At 42.9% G+C, this 23,094-nt stretch overlaps 1 protein-coding gene across 2 annotated transcripts in view; it reads left to right on the top strand.

The window, feature by feature from the left end:
* The window catches only part of uggt1 (UDP-glucose glycoprotein glucosyltransferase 1), a 131,888-nt gene that overhangs the window by 64,838 nt on the left and 43,956 nt on the right, over positions 1-23,094 (top strand). For both annotated transcript variants that reach the window (XM_078209102.1, XM_078209101.1), the window contains 5 exons: positions 2,669-2,764; positions 2,900-3,002; positions 3,687-3,766; positions 16,988-17,177; positions 19,993-20,151. In XM_078209102.1, the coding sequence (XP_078065228.1) occupies positions 2,669-2,764; positions 2,900-3,002; positions 3,687-3,766; positions 16,988-17,177; positions 19,993-20,151 (628 nt within the window). The remainder of the gene's footprint in view (positions 1-2,668; positions 2,765-2,899; positions 3,003-3,686; positions 3,767-16,987; positions 17,178-19,992; positions 20,152-23,094) is intronic.

The following is a 23,094-nucleotide window of genomic DNA, read 5'->3' as shown; positions in this document are numbered from 1 at the left end:
GATCCTAAATTCTGGCAATTCATTCCTTGTGATTAGGTATATATTCCAGGTAAATCTTTCCTTTGTCCTCATTCCAAAAACTAGGCTGTTACTTGCTCCCGGCTGCAACCTTTTATATTTTCTTGTTTCAACTCTTTCCTGCCCTTAATTTGACCCCTTTCACCTTCTCATTTGGCAGTGTTGTGTCACCTCTCCAACAGGTTGGCTGTACTCCAGCTTCTGAGAGGATATACTGCTCCCCATTTTTCTGTATTCCATAGGTTTTGATCAGATAATTAACGATTATGTCAATGCATGACCATGTGTGTGAGCCATAGTGACATTGGAGATATACAGAAGTGGGAAGGAGTACCTTTATAAAAAAAAGACAAAGAAAGAGAAAAAATAGGCAGTTAGGCACCAGAAGCAGGTAAGTGTGACAGCCAGCCTGAAAATGAAACAAGTTGAAGACAGAGAAGGAAATGCAAAATCAACTAGAGGTTAACAAAGAACAAAGACAACTGGAGACCATTCATGTGTTTTGCACAGTCAAACACTTCTACCATTATAAAGTAATCTATCCTGTAACTCGCTGTGAGCAATGTCAAACTGGTATACTTAAAAAAAGATGTGATTGAGTATAATCATTCCTGAGTTTAGATGATGACAAACTGCATGTATAATTGCACTCTGATGTTTAATGTTCCAATCAATATAATTCTACGACAAGCAGCCATTTAAGAATATTCTTCATTTTAAAATATTCCAAAGGTAATTTAGACAAAGCCATATTCAGGACATTGTATTGAGCCATCCAAAGGTATCTGTGGATGAATGAGACACAACATACCTCCTTCGGAAAATGTAATCAACTGGATCTGGAGGGAGAATAAGTAATTCAGATTACATGATGTTAGAGATCATTGAAGTGAAATATCAATTAACCACACTGCTGGAGGAATAGTGAATAATTTGACAGTAGCTAGCGCCAGCAGCTGTGATCATTTTCATCTTCTGAAATCCAAAGAAAATATAGACTCCACTGCAGAAAGCAATTCATACAGTGAGGAAATAAATGCCCATCTCATGCTCTTTCCAAGTCAACCAGAAGAAATTGGAGGATGAAAATGATTGGGACAACATTTAACATGACAAACTGCAGTTCCTTTAAGAAATTGTGATCAGATTTAATGGAACCGAGGCTGTTTTTCTCTTTCTGAAGCCAATATCACTGGTTTCTTATTTTGTTATACGTCCTAATTATGACTTGAACATCTTGTAGCTTGGCTGTGTCCTTGGCTTCACCAGAATCCCTGTTCCTACCAGACTTTGTTCAAAGTTAACTCAGAGAGTCATAGAGTTTGCAGCTCAAGAAGAGGCCGCTGGCCTATTGTGATTGCACTGGCCATCAAGCACCTATCTATTCTAATCCTATTTTCCAGCCTTGTGTGTTGTGGCATTTCAAGTTTTCATCTAAATGCTTCTTGAATGTTATGAGGGTTTGTGCCTCTACCACCCTTTCAGGCAATGAATTCCACATTTCATCCACCCTCTTGGCGAAAAGGTTTTTCCTCATATCCTCTCTAAATCTCTTGTCCCTTACCTTTAATCTATGCGCCCTGCTTATTGACCCATAAGGGGAAAGTTCTTTCCTATCCATGTCCCTTATAATTTTGCACACCTCGATCAGATTCTGCCCCCACTTTGCCTTCTCCGCTCTAGGGAAAACAACACTAGCCAGTCTCTCCAGCCCAGCCAACATCCTGATGAATCTCCTCTGCACTCTCTCTCATGCAAACATACCCTTCCTATAGTGTGGCAATTGGAACTGCAGATGTGGCTTAACAAGCGTTTTATACAGCTCCATCATAATCTCCCTGCTCTTGTATTCTACACCTTGGCTAATAAAAGCAAGTATCCCATTTGTCTTCTTAACCACCATATCTACTTGTCCTGCTCCCTTCAGTGAGCTGTGGACATGCACCTCAAAGTCCCTCTGGTCCTTTGTACTTCCTAGCATCATACCATTTATTGTGTGTTCTCTTGCCTTGTTAGTCCCTCATAATGCATCATCTCACATTTTGCAGGGTTAAATTCCATTTGCCACTGTTCTGCCCAGTGGACCAGCCTGTCTATATTGCCCTGTAATCTAAGGCTTTCCTCCACACCACCAGTTTTCATGCCATTTGCAAACTTACCGATTATGGTATGTTGCACTGATTACATATTGTAAAATCTGATATTTCTATATTCCAGTTTTATCCACAGTACTTTTACACTGGCTTTGATTAATACTTGCCTTTTAAACACTGATATAAGCTTTGTCTTAACTGCAGAGTGTTATTAATGCAAATCATAATTACATAGTTTAAGACAAATTGAACTTTTTACTGAAAAGCATTTAAAGCACGTTTCATAAAGCCTCTTGATTGTTTATATAGATAGCACCTTCCAAATGATTAATTACAAGTGCTTATCTCCAATTACAGTGTGCCTTTCATTTTTCTAAATTGGGGTATTTTTCCACACTGCAAACATGTAATTAAGAATATGATCGTGAAAGGCTCTGAGAGAATAATATTTTATTCTTGGTGTAGATTTCCACCGGATCAGTGGAGATTGATGATTAAATGGCCTTTGGTCTCCATTTGGAATTTATATTTATCAGTCATTTTTTTCTTTCCCCCAGTGCTAGTGATCTTGTAATGAAAGTGGATTCTCTACTGTCATCAAAGTCCAAAGGAGAAGCAAGGATCGACCTCCAGTTCTTTGAAGGACAGTTCAGGTGAGCACTAGGTAGTAAACTCTGTTTTAATGTGGTGTACCTAACAACCTCAACCTCGACTGCGATTTTTAAAAAAATCAACTATTTCAAGCAAATGAATTAGGATTGTGTACCAGTATCTCTAATGTTTTCTAGTGCTATTAAATTACGGCCCAAAGAAGAACAGGTTTACTTTGAAGTGGTTGCCATAACAGACCCAGTGACCAGAGATGCTCAACGGCTTTCCTCGTTACTTTTGGTGAGTGGAACTGTTTCCATTGTTCCCTTCGGTGCATTCAAGTATTTGAGGTGATTTAGAAGAACCTCAGGCCTGATCCTTAATGTCAGATAACTATGCAGTGAAGATAGAATAGGGTGGAAAGCTCAGACTCATCTGCCTTGAAAGGAAATGAATGAGTGGTAATATTAATAAATTACTAAGCGGAACTGGAAAAGTAAATTATGAGCACTGTTTTAAATTCAACTACAATTACATTACAAGGGATATAGGCAGATTTTGGCCTAAGATAATGTGTCAGGAAACACTGTTTCATGCTGATATTGATTATTAGGTGATCAGATTTCTGAGCAGTGTGGTGTGGACAAGAATCAGGCAACCATTCAAGAGGCAGTGCACTGCTCTTATAAGACCATGGATACCTCCAAGACAATGAACAAGGGGACTTTTCAGCTTTGTCCTAGCCTTTCTGAATTCAAAATTTATTTTGGACAAAAAGTAGGCAGTATTACAGTCCCAAAATGTTAATTTTATTCAGAGTAGCAATTTATTTTGCACATCCTTTTTAAAAAAAAATCACTTTAAAACAGCTATTTATTCTGTGGAACGATGATTACATCCATTGTATCTGTCAGGTTTTGCCCTGCTTCAAATATTTTTCCATTTATACCCTTAAAGTATGCAAGATGTTTTCAATCTTCCTAGGTTCTAAGCCAGCTGGTCAACATGAATATGCATGTGTTTATGAACTGTCAACCAAAGCTTTCTGAAATGCCTCTGAAAAGGTAAGAACTCTTCCTGCATCAGGTAAAACAACCACTTTCAACTGATTGATACTCTGGAGATAGTGAAATATTATACAAATATGAAGCTTCTGCATTTTTGTAGCATTCCGTTTTTTTTTAAAAGGGAGTATCTTGCCCCAGGTCACATGGGGTTACTTAGTTTAACAAAGAAGATGATTACATAGTATCATCACAGAAGTGAATAGTGCAGAGGATGAAGCTGAGTGCAATAGAATATTAACCAACAGTGTTATTGCTGACATAATGAAGGGACAGTCTTTGATGAAGAGCTGAAGGTGACTGGCATTCCGTGAGGAACTCTTGCGTGAACGTTCTGGCACTTTGATGTATGGCCTTCATGATAGTCACAACCATTTTCCTTTGCATAGGATATGATTTCAGCCTGGAGTTTTTCTCCTTGACCCCCAGTGATTTCATTTTTCTGAGGGTGTCTTGATGCCATACTCTGTCAAATGTCGCCTCATGTCGAGGACACTTATTCTTGCTCTATTCTGCCATTCAATTCTGGATCAGTGCATTTGTGAAATCTGGAACGGAGTTTTCAAGCAGATAGCTATATGAAGCATCAGTGAAAAGTACAATGGAACTTAAATGCGGATAGACTACGGACAAAATAAATTTGGTTTTCAGGTGTGCTTCAGCGATCTTGATATTGATGAATAAACTAGTGAATTCAGCTGCAGTTTCAGTTACCAGCCCATGCTTTAGCTTTTGGGAATTCCTCTATCGGTTGGTTGACTGAGAGATTGTGGAAAAAAATCATTTCACCTGTAAGCAAGTTCCTGTTTTTCACTGTCAAAGCAACACTTTTCCATAAAATGTACATATGGATTGTCAGATCAATCCAAACAGTGTTCTGTAAATTGGATTAAATGGCTATAATTTTCCTTGTGTGTATTGAGCAGCAATGATGCCTTAATCCATTTCAAGACTGCAAGAAGATTATTCAAATCCGATCATTAAAATATGTAACATGTGTCTAATGAGTTGCACATTACAGTGGGATTCTCTTCCAAAACTTCTAAGTGTCCAATTTGCATAAAAACAGGAGTAAATCCCGCAGGTTTTTTTCGGCGGGATTTTCAAAATGAATCTCCCACACTGTGCACTGTGGAGTGCACTCGCATGAGTCTCATTAAAAATCAGTGGACGTGGCCTATTCCTGCTGGAGAGGCCGGCACCATAGTGCTGAGTGGGTCACTGCACATGCGCCAATCTGTCAGTGCTGAGATCGGCGCATGCACAGTAGCCCCACGCTGCTGACCTCCCGATTGCTGGCCAGCTTGATCGCTGGCCCCAACACCCATCCCTACCCGGCAGGCTAACCCTCCCCCCATCAAAGTCAGTGTGGACTAACGGCACCGGAAATCCAGCGGCCAGAGACTTGCGGAGGCCATGCGCCCAGAAAGCCTGCTAAATGACCCCCGCTTGAGTCTCCCGGCCTGCTGCGACTGGGTGAATTGTCCCTGAAATGTTTCTATTGAACAGATTTATTAAGAAACCATTTAATGTTTTCACATTGAATCAGTTCCTTATGAAAAGATTTTGAAATTATATTGAGAAAGGCTGTTTGGATTGGATATAATTTTTAATGTTGCTTAAGAATAAAAAATCTCTGACCTTGTAAGTGATATTTAAATAAATTGATGTAGCAATATTACTTTAAATGCCTTTATAAGACTATTATAGTATTTTATTTATTCACTGATACTATGATAATGATAATTAGATCATAATTTGGTGTCAAAATTATGGTGAAGCTGATGGCACACGCTGTTATTTATGTGCAAATCAGGCAGTAAGTTTGAGTGAGGGATAGATATTCAGTTGAACTCAAAAATCCAAAAGCGATTGTTTACGTTGCACCACTCTACTGTTAGCTTATCAAAAATGTCATCTCACAGATTGCATTGAATGGCATCAAGGAGGTATTGCACAGTAGATACAAATAAACTTGTCACAAAGTTGAATTTGTCACAAAGTTTAAATTTGTCACAGATCACCAACAACCTGTCCTGGTCCCCCCATACTGACACTATAGTTAAGAAAGTCCACCAACGCCTCTACTTTCTCAGAAGACGAAGGAAATTTGGCATGTCAGCTACGACTCTCACCAACTTTTACAGATGCACCATAGAAAGCATTCTTTCTGGTTGTATCACAGCTTGGTATGGCTTCTGCTCTGCCCAAGACTGCAAGGAACTACAAAAGGTAGTGAATGTAGCCCAATCCATCATGCAAACCAGCCTCCCATCCATCGACTCTGTCTACACTTTCAGCTGCCTCGGCAAAGCAGCCAGCATAATTAAGGATGCCACGTACCCTGGACAGTCTCTCTTCCACCTTCTTCCTTCGGGAAAAAGATATGCCTTGACTTCCTTAAAAATACCTCTTCATGGCTATGAATTTTGAAGTGTCTTCCTCACACTCGTAAAAAGTGCTGCACATTTCATAACCCCAGGGTATGAAACACTCATAGAACTTTTTTTCCTTTTAAGTTATTGACTAATTCATAAGCTTGACCGTACAATCTCTGATACAAGAAAACTTAAGAGATATCTAGAACATAGAACGTAGAACAGTACAGCACAGAACAGGCCCTTCGGCCCACGATGTTGTGCCAATCTTTATCTGAAACCAAGATCAAGCTATCCCACTCCCTATCATCCTGGTGTGCTCCATGTGCCTATCCAATAACCGCTTAAATGTTCCTAAAGTGTCTGACTCCACTATCACTGCAGGCAGTCCATTCCACACCCCAACCACTCTCTGCGTAAAGAACCTACCTCTGACATCCTTCCTATATCTCCCACCACGAACCCTATAGTTATGCCCCCTTGTAATAGCTCCATCCACCCGAGGAAATAGTCTTTGAACGTTCACTCTATCTATCCCCTTCATCATTTTATAAACCTCTATTAAGTCTCCCCTCAGCCTCCTCCGCTCCAGAGAGAACAGCCCTAGCTCCCTCAACCTTTCCTCATAAGACCTACCCTCCAAACCAGGCAGCATCCTGGTAAATCTCCTCTGCACTCTTTCCAGCGCTTCCACATCCTTCTTATAGTGAGGTGACCAGAACTGCACACAATATTCCAAATGTGGCCTCACCAAGGTCCTGTACAGTTGCAGCATAACCCCACGGCTCTTAAACTCCAACCCCCTGTTAATAAAAGCTAACACACTATAGGCCTTCTTCACAGCTCTATCCACTTGAGTGGCAACCTTCAGAGATCTGTGGATATGGACCCCAAGATCTCTCTGTTCCTCCACAGTCTTCAGAACCCTACCTTTGACCCTGTAATCCACATTTAAATTAGTCCTACCAAAATGAATCACCTCACATTTATCAGGGTTAAACTCCATTTGCCATTTTCCAGCCCAGCTTTGCATCGTATCTATGTCTCTTTGCAGCCTACAACAGCCCTCCACCTCATCCACTACTCCACCAATCTTGGTGTCATCAGCAAATTTACTGATCCACCCTTCAGCCCCCTCCTCTAAGTCATTAATAAAAATCACAAAGAGCAAAGAACAAAGAACAATACAGCACAGGAACAGGCCCTTCGGCCCTCCAAGCCCGCGCCGCTCCCCGGTCCAGGATTGAATCCTGAATCCAGGATCCCCGCCCAATTTTCCAGCCTATCTACATACTAATATCCTATCCACCGAGCTGTCCCTCACAGCTACGATGCTTTGTTTTATTCATCACAACCTAGCAGAGGACCAAGCACCGATCCCTGTGGCACTCCGCTAGCAACCTGCCTCCAATCCGAAAATTTTCCATCCACCACCACCCTCTGTCTTCGATCAGACAGCCAGTTACCTATCCAATCGGCCAACTTTCCCTCTATCCCACACCTCCTCACTTTCATCATAAGCCGACCATGGGGGACCTTATCAAACGCCTTACTAAAATCCATGTATATGACATCTAGAAAAAGTATTTTGGAATAAATTTCACAAGACATCCGACGGTATCTCAGATTTATGTCCTTCATTCCGCCGTTGACTGGTCCTATGAGAACCTCTTAAAAAGGGGTGTAGATTTCTTCCTTTTGGTTTGGTTCAATTCCTAGCAATGATGGAAACTCTCCTGTGGAAATGCTACCACACTGAGGAAGACGAGTTTTGTAATCATTACCATTCTCTTTCTTCTCTAATGACGGAGTTTAATGCTGGGGGTATGGTTTCACTAATGCCTGCAATGTTCTTGTAACTCCCTAAATGGCAACTTTTCTTGAGCGATCCCGAGTGGTGAATATTAGGAGATGGATTTTTGTTCAACTGTGGAAGCTCAGTCAACCTTGGAGGAAAATAGGCAGCTCACCATAACAAGTTTTCATGCAAGATGTTGGGGGCAATTTTCCCAAAAAGAAACAAAGTGCCCAATGGGCACAAAAACAGAAGAGTTTCCTGCCCGGTTTTTGGGCACATATAATCAGGTGAATTTCTGGCACTCTGCATCACAGAGTCTGCCGGGGTAGTCACACTGGTAAGAGGGGGCGGGTCCTCATCCTGCCCGAGAGGCCGGTACCAGCATGCTGAGTGGGCCGCTGCGTATGTGCTGGTCTCCTAGCAGGGAGATTGGTGCATGCACACTGCCAAGCATCCCGCCCCCCCAACCGCCTTTCGCCAACCCCCAATTGTCAGCCTCCCCGATCTCCCCCCCCCCCCCCCCCACCAGGCCAGGCCCAATTGCCACCCCCCCATGGCCAGCCCTGAACACTCTCTCGCCATGGTCAGCCCCAAGTCCCTGAGTCTCTGAGCTCCATGGCCAGCCCCGATCACCCCCCTCCCTCCCCCAACGATCGCTGTGCAGAGTGCACAGTAGTTCCCCCCCCCCCCCCCCCACCTCTGCCACTACCACCACTGATTGGCCTGCCCCAGTCTGGTCCTATCCCCCCAGAAGGCCCTCCCCCGTTTGCACTGTTTGGTGTCCCGTGGGCAGTGCCAGGGTGCCAGGCTGGCACTGTCCAAGGGGCACACTCCCTGCCCCTAATCTTCCGGGGGGGCCTCAATGGCCCCTGCCCCCACCAGTGAGGCCATCACATCAGCTTTTTATTCCTGCTGATGGGAACCTTTCCTGGCAGGGTGGGAAACATGAGCGATCCTGGATGAAATTGAGGTTGGAACTTAAATATTGTAATCAGCCACACGCTGTTTTTCGGCGTGAGGTTCATTACGCCATAAAAAATGGCCCAGAAAGTCACGACTGGCTGGATGCTGCCACGAATCCCGCTACAGCCCCTCTCGCAGCTGACATTTCTCGACCCGCTGCGCTATTCGAGCAGCGCAGCGGGCTGGGAAATCTGTGCCCATTAAATGGCATTGATTACCATTAGTGCCCATTTTCAAGTGACTGAAGTGCCCGGCTGCCATGTTCAGTGTTCAGTATAGCACAGGAAACCTGAAAGCATTTTTAGCAAATTGGCCAGTGACTTTTTAATGGAGGAACCTCATTTTTCCTTTGCTTCCTATACAACCTGCAAGAAAATAGTTAAATCAATCTGCCTTCTTGGGAGGATTTCCAGTTATTGAAGTCGGCTCGATGATGAGGCAATTTTCTGTTTGGAATTTTTTGATATCTATTGACCTTTTGCTGAGACTTGTTAGAAATGTGTAACAACCAGATTTATTTTTTATAATGTTGCCAATTCAATAAGAAAATTAATCACAACGTTCTCACTAGCATGTAACCAGGTAAACAATAACGCACCAAACTTTTCGACATATATGAACGTACGAATTAAGAGCAGGAGTAGGCGACTTAGCCCCTCAAGTCATTCAATAAGATCATGGCTGATATGATTTTAACCTCAACTTCACATTCCCACCTACCACCAATAAACTTTCACCCCCTTGCTTATCAAGAATTTATCTACTATATATTCAAAGAGTCTACTTCCACATCTTTTGAGGATGAGATTTCTAAAGATTCACTACCCTCTGAGAGGCACTTTTTGCCATATCTCTGTCGTAAATGGCAACCTCATATCTTGAAACAGTGACCCCTAATTCCAGATTCTCTGACAAGAGGAAACATCCTTTTCACGTCCACCCTGTTCAGGTCCCTCAGGATCTTATATGTTTCAATCAAATTGCCTCTTGCTCTTCTAGAAACATAGAAACCCTACAGTGCAGAAGGAGGCCATTCGGCCCATCGAGTCTGCACCGACCACAATCCTACCCAGCCCCTACCCCCACATATTTACCCACTAATCCCTCTAACCTACGCATCTCAGAATTCTAAGGGGCAATTTTTAACCTGGCCAATCAACCTAACCCGCACATCTTTGGACTGTGGGAGGAAACCGGAGCACCCGGAGGAAACCCACGCAGACACGAGGAGAATGTGCAAACTCCACACAGACAGTGACCCGAGCCGGGAATCGAACCTGGGACCCTGGAGCTGTGAAGCAGCAGTGCTAACCACTGTGCTACCGTGCCGCCCTTAAACTTCACCGGATACAAATCGAGTCTGTCCAACCTTTCCTCAGAAGACAACTTGCCATTCCAGGTTAATCTAGTAAACATTCTCTGAACTATTTCCAATGCATTTGCATCCTTCCTTAAATAAGTAACCAATACTGTGCACAGTACTTCAGATGTGATCTCACTAGTGCTCTGTATAACCTTTCTATTTTTGAATTAAACTTCCCTCACAATAAACAATAACATTCTATTGGCCTTCCTAATTACTTGCTGCACCTGCACCTTAACGTTTTGTGATTGGTGCAGTCGGACACGCAGATCCCTCTGAATCTCAGAGCTTTGCAATCTCTCACCATTTGGATAATAAGCTTTTTATATTCTTCCTGTCAAATGCAAAATTCCAGATTATACTCCATTTGCTAGATTTTGTCCACTTGCTTAACCTATCTATGTCCATTTGTAGCCTCCTTATGTCTTCTTTACAACTCACTTTCCTACCTATCTTTGCATCATCAGCAAATTGAGCAACCATAACATCATCTTCATCCAAGTCATATTTATAAATTATAAAATGTTAAGATCCCAGCACTGATCCCTCTGGCACATCACTTGTTACATTTTGCCAACCAGAAAATGACCGATTTATTCCTACTCTGGGTTTCTGGCTAGTCAATCGTTTATCCGTGCTAATATGTTACCACCTACAATATGAACTTTTATTTTCTGCAGTAACCTTTGATGTGGCACTTATTAAATACCTTCTGGAAGTTGAAGTTCAGTACATCCATCGGTTCCCCTTTATCACATATTTTTCGAAGAGATCCAATAATTTGATTAAACATAATTTCCCTTGCATAAAACCATTTTGGCTTTGTCTAAATGCCCTGTTATAACTTATTTAATAATAGCTTCGAGCATTTTCCTATTACAAATGTTAAGCTAACTGACCCATAGTTTCCTGCTTTCTGTCTCCTTCCCTTTTTGAATAAAGGCATGATATTCATCATTTTCCAATCAATTGGAACCTTTCCTGAATTTAGGAAAATTAAAACTGACACATTAACTCTCTCAATAGCCACTTCCTTTACAACCCTCAGGTGAAATCCACCAGGACTACTGCAGTTCCAACAGTACCACTTCCCTCCCTCCCATTTCCTGGTTTACAACTATTTCTGGGATGTTTCTTGTATATTCTACAGTGAGGAACACTGCAAAATACCTGTTCAATTCATCTGCCTTTGCAATATTTTTCATTATTAATTCTCCAGAATCACTCGCTATATGACCAATGCTCATTTTGTTAACTCTTTTTCCATTTTAAGTATCTATCAAAACTCTTAGGACCAGGTTATGCTGGCAAACCAGCCAGCATAATTAAGGACCCCACGCACCCTGGACAGTCTCTCTTCCACCTTCTTCCTTCGGGAAAAAGATACAAAAGTCTGAGGTCACGTAGCAACCGAGTCAAGAACAGCTTCTTCCCTGCTGCTGTCAGACTTTTGAAAGGACTTAGCTTGCATTAAGTTGATTTTTCTCTACATTCTAGCTATGACTGTAACGCTACATTCTGCACTCTTTCAATCTGTTCTCTATGAACGGTATGCTTTGTCTGTATAGCGTACAAGGAACAATACTTTTCACTGTATGCTAATGCATGGGACAATAATAAATCAAATCCAATCAAATCTTGTTCATTTCATTCTAAACACCCTTTTGATGATGGAATAAGTGCTAATTACTGCCAGTCAACCTATCTTAAAGTGAACTATTATCTTTATGGCGTCTCACTCCTTTAGGTTTTAATTGTTATTACAGATTTTAGAATGTTGAACTTTAAATTTAGTCCTCCTTTTATTTTTCCTTTTTGTCTTTTCCCTCCCTCAGTCCATTCTTTCTTTCCCTCCCTTTATTTCTTTTTTGTACTTGACTTGATCCACTCTATTTTATACTTTCTTCTCAGTCCTTCTGTGGTACAGAGAATAGGCTGATGGTTATATACACACACACACAATGCTTTGTGCATTGGCCCACCTGCCAGCAAGCCTCTTCACTGTCACAGGGCAGAGAGGAGTGAAGCACCAATCTCACATAAGGCTCTGCACAGGGTTTGCCATCTTTTATAGCATGAAAGTGGTGGCAAAGTGCATGAGAACACTTGCAGGCACCACCATGATACAGCATCTGATTGCTGGGTGTGTCAGCTTCCAACAGAGCATAAACAAAAGTGATGCTGCATAGGAAACTCATTGTGAAGTCAGGCAAGCGTCCTTTGCTGTCGTGCAAGCTCAGGCATCAAGGCTGTGGAAATCAGCACTCAAAGTGGCTTTTCAGGGTCTTGCAGCGATCCAGCAATCTGTCCCCCAGCAGATTACTAGGATTGCTGAGGTGCTACCTGGAGTACTGGCTAACTCAAGCCAAATGTCTGCTGTATTCTGTCACAGTGAGAGTATTTATCCTCATACTGCAGTGACTCTCCTGCGCCGGTGACCTAGCTGATGCCAATCAAACACAGTAAGAAGTTTAACAACACCAGGTTAAAGTCCAACAGGTTTATTTGGTAGCAAAAGCCACACAAGCTTTCGGAGCTCCAAGCCCCTTCTTCAGGTGAGTGGGAATTCTGTTCACAAACAGGGCATATAAAGACACAGACTCAATTTACATGAATAATGGTTGGAATGCGAATACTTACAACTAATCAAGTCTTTAAGAAACAAAATAACGTGAGTGGAGAGAGCATCAAGACAGGCTAAAAAGATGTGTATTGTCTCCAGACAAGACAGCCAGTGAAACTCTGCAGGTCCAGGCAACTGTGGGGGTTACAGATAGTGTGACATGAACCCAATATCCCGGTTGAGGCCGTCCTCGTGTGTGCGGAACTTGGCTATCAGTTTCTGCTCAGCGACTCTGTGCCGTCGTGTGTCGCGAAGGCCGCCTTGGAGAACGCTTATCCGAATATCAGAGGCTGAATGCCCGTGACCGCTGAAGTGCTCCCCAACAAGAAGAGAACAGTCTTGCCTGGTGATTGTCGAGCGGTGTTCATTCATCCGTTGTTGCAGCGTCTGCATAGTTTCCCCAATGTACCATGCCTCGGGACATCCTTTCCTGCAGTGTATCAGGTAGACAGCGTTGGCCGAGTTGCAAGAGTATGTACCGTGTACCTGGTGGATGGTGTTCTCGCTTGAGATCATGGCATCTGTGTCGATGATCCGGCACGTCTTGCAGAGGTTGCTGTGGCAGGGTTGTGTGGTGTCGTGGTCACTGTTCTCCTGAAGGCTGGGTAGTTTGCTGCGGACAATGGTCTGTTTGAGGTTGTGCGGTTGTTTGAAGGTAAAAAGTGGGGGTGTGGGGATGGCCTTGGCGAGATGTTCGTCTTCATCAATGACATGTTGAAGGCTCTGGAGGAGATGCCGTAGTTTCTCCGCTCCGGGGAAGTACTGGACGACGAAGGGTACTCTGTCCACTGTGTCCCGTGTTTGTCTTCTGAGGAGGTCGGTGCGGTTTTTCGCTGTGGCGCGTTGGAACTGTTGATCAATGAGTCGAGCGCCATATCCTGTTCTTATGAGGGCATCTTTCAGCGTCTGGAGGTGTCTGTTGCGATCCTCCTCATCCGAGCAGATCCTGTGTATACGGAGGGCTTGTCCGTAGGGGATGGCTTCTTTAACGTGTTTAGGGTGGAAGCTGGAGAAGTGGAGCATCGTGAGGTTATCCGTGGGCTTGCGGTACAGTGAGGTGCTGAGGTGACCGTCCTTAATGGAGATGCGTGTGTCCAAGAATGCAACCATTTCCGGAGAGTAGTCGATGGTGGGATGGAACTTGTTGATGTCATCATATAGTTGTTTCAGTGATTGTTCACCATGAGTCCAAAGGAAGAAAATGTCATCGATGTATCTAGTGTACAGCATCGGTTGAAGGTCCCGTGCGGTGAAGAAGTCTTGTTCGAACCTGTGCATGAAGATGTTGGCATATTGAGGTGCGAATTTGGTCCCCATGGCTGTTCCGTGTGTCTGGATGAAGGTACATACTTCATCCTGGACCACAATATCTTCACCTTCAACCTTTAAAGAAGCCATCCCCTACGGACAAGCCCTCCGTATACACAGGATCTGCTCGGATGAGGAGGATCGCAACAGACACCTCCAGATGCTGAAAGATGCCCTCATAAGAACAGGATATAGCGCTCAACTCATTGATCAACAGTTCCAACGCGCCACAGCGAAAAACCGTACCGACCTCCTCAGAAGACAAACACGGGACACAGTGGACAGAGTACCCTTCGTTGTCCAGTACTTCCCCGGAGCGGAGAAGCTACGGCATCTCCTCCGGAGCCTTCAACATGTCATTGATGAAGACGACCATCTCGCCAAGGTCATCCCCACACCCCCACTTCTTGCCTTCAAACAACCGCACAACCTCAAACAGACCATTGTCCGCAGCAAACTACCCAGCCTTCAGGAGAACAGTGACCACGACACCACACAACCCTGCCACAGCAACCTCTGCAAGATGTGCCGGATCATCGACACAGATGCCATCATCTCACGTGAGAACACCATCCACCAGGTACACGGTACCTACTCTTGCAACTCGGCCAACGTTGTCTACCTGATACGCTGCAGGAAAGGATGTCCCGAGGCATGGTACATTGGGGAAACTATGCAGACGCTGCGACAATGGATGAATGAACACCGCTCGACAATCACCAGGCAAGACTGTTCTCTTCCTGTTGGGGAGCACTTCAGCGGTCACGGGCATTTGGCCTCTGATATTCAGATAAGCGTTCTCCAAGGCGGCCTTCGCGACACACGACGGCGCAGAGTCGCTGAGCAGAAACTACGGCGGCACGGTAGCACAGTGGTAGCACAGTGGTTAGCACTGCTGCTTCACAGCTCCAGGGTCCCGGGTTCGATTCCTGGCTCGGGTCACTGTCTGTGTGGAGTTTGCACATTCTCCTCGTGTCTGTGTGGGTTTCCTCCGGGTGCTCCGGTTTCCTCCCACAGTCCAAAGATGTGCGGGTTAGGTTGATTGGCCAGGTTAAAAATTGCCCCTTCGAGTCCTGAGATGCGTAGGTTAGAGGGATTAGCGGGTAAATATGTGGGGGTAGGGCCTGGGTGGGATTGTGGTCGGTGCAGACTCGATGGGCTGAATGGCCTCCTTCTGCACTGTAGGGATTCTATGATTCTATGATCCTATGATTCCGCACACACGAGGACGGCCTCAACCGGGATATTGGGTTCATGTCACACTATCTGTAACCCCCACAGTTGCCTGGACCTGCAGAGTTTCACTGGCTGTCTTGTCTGGAGACAATACACATCTTTTTAGCCTGTCTTGATGCTCTCTCCACTCACGTTGTTTTGTTTCTTAAAGACTTGATTAGTTGTAAGTATTCGCATTCCAACCATTATTCATGTAAATTGAGTCTGTGTCTTTATGTGCCCTGTTTGTGAACAGAATTCCCACTCACCTGAAGAAGGGGTTTGGAGCTCCGAAAGCTTGTGTGGCTTTTGCTACCAGATAAACCTGTTGGACTTTAACCTGGTGTTGTTAAACTTCTTACTGTGTTTACCCCAGTCCAACGTCGGCATCTCCACATCATGCCAATCAAACAGTCAGCCTAAGACTGGACCTTCTAGGGCCAAGTCATCCTGCAAAGCCATCAGCAGTTTTCCACTAAGTCATGCCACAGCTGCTGAGTTAACACTGTATAAGAGCATTTGGCCAGTCAAAGATCCATAAGATTTAGGAACAGAAGTAGGCCATTTGGCCCATCAAATCTGCTCTGCCATTCAATGAGAATATGATTGATATGATAATCCTCAACTCCACTTTCCTACCTTATCCCCTAAACCTTGATTCCCTTATTGAATAAAAATATGCCTGACTCTACCTTGAACATATTTAACAACCCAGCCTCCACAGCCCTCTGCGGCAAAGAATTCCACAGATTCACTGGTCTCTGAGAGAAGAAATTCCTCCTTATCTCTGTCTTAAATGGAAGGTCCCTTACTCTGAAATTATGCCTCCTGGTCCTCGACTTTCCCACAAGGGATTACAACCTCTCAGCCTCTACCCTGTTAAGCCCCCTGAGAATCCTATATGTCTCAATAAGATCAACCTTGCAATTGCTTCACTCCACCACCCCCACCTCCCCCCACCTCTCCCAGACTCTAAAGGACCCCATCTCCATTTCAGCTGGCTAGTCTTGAGCCAGAATCACTGCTCACAACTCTCCTATGATAAGAAAAAGGGGCTTGCAGGCCAGATTGCTGTGGTGCAGCATCATTGGGCGCTGCAGTGTGTGTTGTGCTCTGATTCAGGCATGATCCAGTATATAAGTGTAAATACATTATAAAATTTGGAGCATTTTTCAAGGTTAGAATTGACAATTTTGACTTTCTTTGAGGCACTAAAGCGTGCATGTCACCATTCATGTTATCACTTTTATCTGTTCTGTACATCTGCTTTGAAAACAGGATTGTATCTGAAGCCTTTGATGCTCTTTAGATTTGCTACTTACAAAGCTAATTTAAAATAAATGGTTGGCAAACTGGAAAATAGCATGTTTTGTAGATGCCTTGATATTCATTTTTGGATTAGTTTTAAGTTGCTGAGACACAATGCCTTGATATTCACTTTTGTATTACTTTTAAGTTGGAAACAGAATGAAATGTTTCTAGTTTTATAAATATAGGAATTCTAGATGGTATAAGAAAGAAATCTGTGCAGAATTCAACAATTTCAAATGAACTTCTCCCCTCTATTTTGCAGCATCTACCGATATGTTCTGGAACCAGAGATTACTTTCACAGCAGCTGGCAGCTTTGCTTCTGGACCAGTGGCCAAATTTTTGGACATGCCTCAGTCTCCTCTCTTCACTCTTATCATCAACACCCCTGAAAGCTGGATGGTGGAGTCTGTCCATACATCTTATGATCTCGACAATATTTATCTGAAGGAGGTGTGTCTTGTTAAATATTTGGAAGTCCAGGCTAGTGTGACCAATATACAAAGGCAAAGTGAGAAAGTTAACTGGTGTTGGTCTACCAGCATTCCATACAAAAATGTAGGGAGATGTGTAGTTTTAAAAAAACCCCATGCAGTGATGCAGTAGTTACTCTCGACCTTGGAACTCAACTAGGGTTTTGTATCCATTGCTGGGCACCACACTTTTAAAAGGGATATCAAAGTCTTAGAGAGGGTGCAGAAGAGAGATGTGAGAAACTGAAATGTTCTCCTTTAGAACAGTGAAGTTAAGGGGTGATTTAGTAGAGCTGTTGAATATTGAGGCATTTTGATAAGAGTAAACAAGGAGAAACGTTTTCCTCTGACCAGGTAACCAGGAGGGACAAATTTAAGATAATTTGCAAAAGAATTAAAGAGGAGATTAGAATTTCTTCTACACAATGAGTAGTTATGATCTGGAATACACTGCCAGAATGGATGGTCAGGGATGAGAAATTTCCAACACTGATAGTTTGGAAATTCACTATTCTGGTCTTTGGGGCTGGTACGGGGCTTTTAAAAAATCACAACTTTGCTGTCAGTGAGAGCAGGAACTGACTGCCGAGCTATGATTACAGGAGCAGTCAGCATGGGAGAGACAGAGCTGCTCCCCAAATCAGAAATTTACTCTCCCAAACTGGCTGTTGCAACTCCTTAGATTGCAGGTTTTCTCTCTCTTACTATTCTTCCAGAGATAGGACCTATGATTGGAGGAATGGTGAGAATGGGAGGGTGGGAACTTGTGATTGGAAGAGTTGGAGCAGGTTATTGTAGCTGGTCCCATGTAGGAGACTTTCAGCTGCTTTGTCACCAGTTGTTTTTTGACATGTTCCAAGAGACCAAGGAGAAGAAACAGAAAATGAGAAGAAAAGAAGGGAGTTCTCACCAGTAACCAAGCTGGCCGGAGCCTTTGCTGAGGCTTAGTTTATGGATTTTAGGGAACTCTAAAGTGTGCTGATGGAATCAGTGAGAAAATTGTTCAGGGATAGAGCTTCAATTACTCAACCTCATGTTAGGCGGGTCCCAGCTGCTGTCCATTTGTGCACCCGCAGCAAAAACGACTTCCGGTGAACTGAAGGGCACTAATTTGGTCCCCCTTTGCTTCTACTGAAAATGCTTTAAACACTGGCAAGTTACCTTGAGTAGCTTGAGTGCTCTTTCAGTGTGTAGGAGAAACAAGTTCATTACAGGGTCGGCCATGCAGACCACGGTGGGAGGGGAAGAACAATTGGTGACCCATGACAGTTTGACACAGCACTGGCTTGGTCTACTTGGGACCCCAGCGCTACTTAAGCACCACTCATGGAAGAGGCTGTGGTTCCGGGCATGCTTAATGGTGATCAGCCTGAACCATGTAATGGATAAAGTCCAAAAGATACCAAGGTGCTTGACTGTTGATTTAGAAAGAGAGCATCATGGGCTGGGTCTGGTGTTACTGGATGAACTGAGGTGCCCATTAAACAAGTGTGGAATTGACATTAAATTACCAAGGAGACCAGTTTGCCCTTCCTTGGCATTACTGTTCCTTGACAATGGCACCAGTCAAGGAGGAGCCACGACTACCGCTGACAGAGGCAATGGCTATGATGAGGAGCTGAGTCCAGGCAAGATAGAGAATCCAGTTTGGGGTGAGGGAAGGTTGGGAGGGAAAGGCTGAGTGAGTGGGGAGCTGAGAGCAAAGTGAGGCATTAGTGAGTGAGGGTAAAGGGATTTGGGAAGAGAGGCTACAGAGTGCATGAGTGAGGGCACCAAGAACATAGGGATGGGGTTGGTGGAGATAAGCTTCATTGATTCTTCTGTCAACATGGAGTACAAAAAGTTTGGCTGAAACCTAAATGATTACATAATATAACATTTTACAAAGTACTTAACTCAGATTTTTATATTTGTATGTTGATCTGTAATACATGAACTTGAATAATAATACCAAATATTACTATGCTGCTTTTTTACTGTTTTGTTTTTTGCTAGCATCTGAGGTCATGGTAATTTTTCATGAGTTTATACTCATTCATGGGATGTGGGCATTGCTGGCAAGGCTAGACTTTGTTGCCCATCCCTGAGTAAGAAGGTGGTGGCAAGTTAAAATGGCGTTACGATGGAAAATAGTTTGCAAAGCAGTACTGTAGTTCTTTGCATCACTTTTGTATGTACACAAGCTAGCAATGTCGTATTCTGTTGTCAGTATGGAACTTCATTCTGTATTAGATGCACTAACTGCTTTGAATGCTGAAATGCTGAGGGACACTTATGATTTTATACAAGTGCATTGATCCACAGTCTTGACAGTAATAAAAGGTAAACAAAGGGGAAAGTAATGTTTCTAGCCACTTGAAGTCGAATGAGTCTATTCATTTGAATAGAATAGCCTGGAAGTATTTGCATTTTACTACAGATCATAAAAAGTGCTAAAATTACATGATTCCTTAGCCCAAAAAAAGTCAGACCTTTTTAGCTTCAGCCACTAATTTTCAGACCTTTTTGTCTTTGGCCAATCTCAACCCTGGATTGTAACTTTCGAGAGAGAATTGGATACATACTTGAAAAGGAAATGTTGAAGGGCTGTGGGGAAAGAGCAGGAAAATTGAACTAATTGTAGAGTTCCTTCAAACAGATGACACAAGCATGTTGGATCAAATAGTCACCTTCTGTGACAAGGTTCTGCGATTCACAACTTAAACAGCTATTACAATAATATGAAGGCCTTTATATTGATTCCTGAAGATGAGCTTAGAGTTTTTCAGTCTCTTGTCCTAATTCTACATTTTCAGATTGATGGCGGAGTGGCAGCAGAGTATGAGTTGGAGTACCTTTTGTTGGAGGGACATTGTTACGATGTTTCAACAGGGCAACCCCCCAGAGGACTCCAATTTACCCTGGGAACCAATGCAAACCATGAAATCGTGGACACAATTGTAATGGCAAACCTGGTAGGTGGCACAGCTTTTTACAAATACAGTGCAGCTCCATTGAAACACGATGGTTGGGGTCCATAAAATGTTATCGCGAATGTTACCGGGGTCGCGCTAAATCACTAAACCGGAAAGAGCAAAAAAAAGGGTCCACTGATTCATCGCGTCATATCCGATTTTGCACTAAATCGGGGTTCAACTGTATGTAAATTAATCTTGACCAATGTTTTTGAAATAAGAGACTCTTATCAATATATCCACAAGTATGAACTGCTGTCAAAGTCCATTGTTTTCTTCCTTTTGCATTAATTGCCTTTACATTTTCATCAGTTAAGTTTATTTTTCTTTGATTCTATCCTTCACCCCAGAAAAATTCAACCAAACTTGTTACAGCAAACCAATTTGTCTGAAATTCAAGTTTCACAACATTCCCTCCCATGGTTTCACAATGAGTGGGGTGTTGCTAATAGTATTATTTTAAATGAGAATTAAGACATAAGAAATAGCAGCAGGAGTAGACCCATTGGCTCTTCCAGCCTGCTCCGCATAACCCTTGACTTCCATTTTGATCAAAAACTTGACTTAACCCTGAATATATTCATTGACTCAAACCTCCACTGCTATCTGTGGAAGAGAATTCCAAAGGCTGACAACTCTCTCAAAGGAGAAATTTCTCCTCATCTCAGTCTTAAATGATCCCCTTAACATCCCTCCTTAAGTAAGGAGACCATGTTACTCACCAATGCCCTGTACAGTTGTAGCAAGACTTCCCTACTTTAATACTATATCTCCCTTGCAGTAAAGGCCAACACACCATTTCCCTTCCGAATTACTTGCTATATCTCTATGGGAACATTTTGTTCTTATGTATGAGAACACCCAGATCGCTCAGCATTCTGTATTCTCTTGACATTTGAATAATATTCTGCTTTTCATTCTTCCTGCCAAAGTGGACAACCTCACAGTTTCCCCACATGCTACTCCATCTGCCAAATATTTTGCCCACTCATTTAACCTATCTATATCTTTGTCAGATTTGTTATATCCTTCTCCCCACTTGCTTTTCTACCTAGTTTTGCATTGTCAACAAATTTTGGCCAGAATACAGTCAGTCACTTCAGCTTAGTCATTAATATAGATGGTAAATGGTTGAGGTGCCTGCATTGATCCCTATGCAACTCCATTTGTTACAGTTTGCCAAGTTGTGGAGTTTGTCTGTGTGGAGTTTGCACATTCTCCTCGTGTCATAGAACATAGAACATTACAGTGCAGTACAGGCCCTTCGGCCCTCGATGTTGCGCCGACCAGTGGAACCAATCTAAAGCCCCTCTAATCTACACTATTCCAATATCATCCATATGTTTATCCAATAACCATTTGAATGCTCTTAATGTTGACGAGTCCACTACTGCTGCAGGCAGGGCATTCCACACCCTTACTACTCTCTGAGTAAAGAACCTGCCTCTAACATCTGTCCTATATCTCTCACCCCTCAATTTAAAGCTATCATGTGTCTACGTGGGTTTCCTCCGGGTGCTCCGGTTTCTTCCCACAGTCCAAAGATGTGCGGGTTAGATTGATTGGCCATGCTAAAGTTGCCCCTTAGTGTCCTGAGATGTGCAGCTTAGAGGAATTATTGGGTAGGGCCTGGGTGGGATTGTGGTCGGTACAGACTCGATGGGCCTAATGGCCTCTTTCTGTGCTGTAGGGCTTCTATGATTCTCAGTAAGTTGAAAGTGACCCATTTATCCTGACTTTTTGTTTCTGGTTATGTCGCCTGTCCACACTACATCATGACCTCTTACCTTGTGCAGTAAACTTTTATGTGGCGCCTCTTTGAATGTCTTTTAGAAATCCAAGTGCACTGATCTACTGGTTCCCCTTTATTCACCCTGCTTGTTACATCCATAAATAACTCAAAATTTGTCAAACACGATTTCCCTTTCACAAAACCATGTTTTGTGATTATGGTATGATTTTCTAAATGTCCTCCTACCACTTCCTTAATTTAAAAATGGATTCTAGCAATTTCCCATTGATAAATGTGGCTAACGGGCTTGTAGATCTTGCTTTCTGTCTCCTTCCTTTATTGAATAGAGGTGTCACGTTTGACTTTTTCTGATCTGCTGAGATCTTTCCAGATTCTAGGGAATTTTGGAAGATTACAACCAATGTATCCACTACGTCTGACACCACATCATTGTTTTAAATTCCTCCTTTTTGTCTCTTGATTTTCTACTAATCTTGATGCACATTTAATGTCTTCTATGTCAGGTCAAATACAAAATACTCAAAAGCCTCAGCTATTTCCTTGTTTCCTGTTATTAATTCTATTTTTAAAAATTCTTTCATGGGATTTGGGCATCGTTGGTATTTCCATCCCTAATAGCCTTTGTGGGGGCATTTAAGAGTCAAACACGTTGCTATAGGCAAGACCAGGTATAGGTCGCAGATTTCCTTCCCTAAAGGACATTAATGAAACAGATGGGTTTTTACGACAATCGATAATGGTTTCATGGCCACCATTAGACTTTTTAATTCCAGACTTTTTTATTTAATTCAAATTTCACATTCTGCCAAGGTGGGATCTGAGCCTGGGACCCTGGGTCTCTGGTTTACTAGTCCAGTGATAATACTACTATGCCACTGCATCCCCTGTCCAAGTCTCATCCTCTACGGGAACGACACTTACTTGAGCTACTCTTTTTCTTTGTATGTAGTTGTAGAAGCTTTTACTGTCTTTTTATATTTCTTGCTTGTTTACTCTGACAGTCTAATTTTTCTTTCTATATTTGTTTAGTCATCTTTTGCTGATTTCTAAAATTTTCCCAATCATCTCTCCTACAGCACTGTCATAGCATTGTAAGCCTTTTATTTCAATTTGATACCATCCTTAACTTCCTTTGTTAGCTATAGATGATGCATCTTTCCTTCTCAATTAATTATAAGAACATGAGAACT

Source organism: Mustelus asterias, chromosome 3 (genome assembly GCF_964213995.1).
Source record: "Mustelus asterias chromosome 3, sMusAst1.hap1.1, whole genome shotgun sequence".
In the NCBI taxonomy this organism is placed as follows: Eukaryota; Metazoa; Chordata; class Chondrichthyes; order Carcharhiniformes; family Triakidae; genus Mustelus; species Mustelus asterias.
The sequence above is the reverse complement of the archived record's forward strand: the minus strand, read 5'-3'. Positions and strand labels throughout refer to the sequence as shown.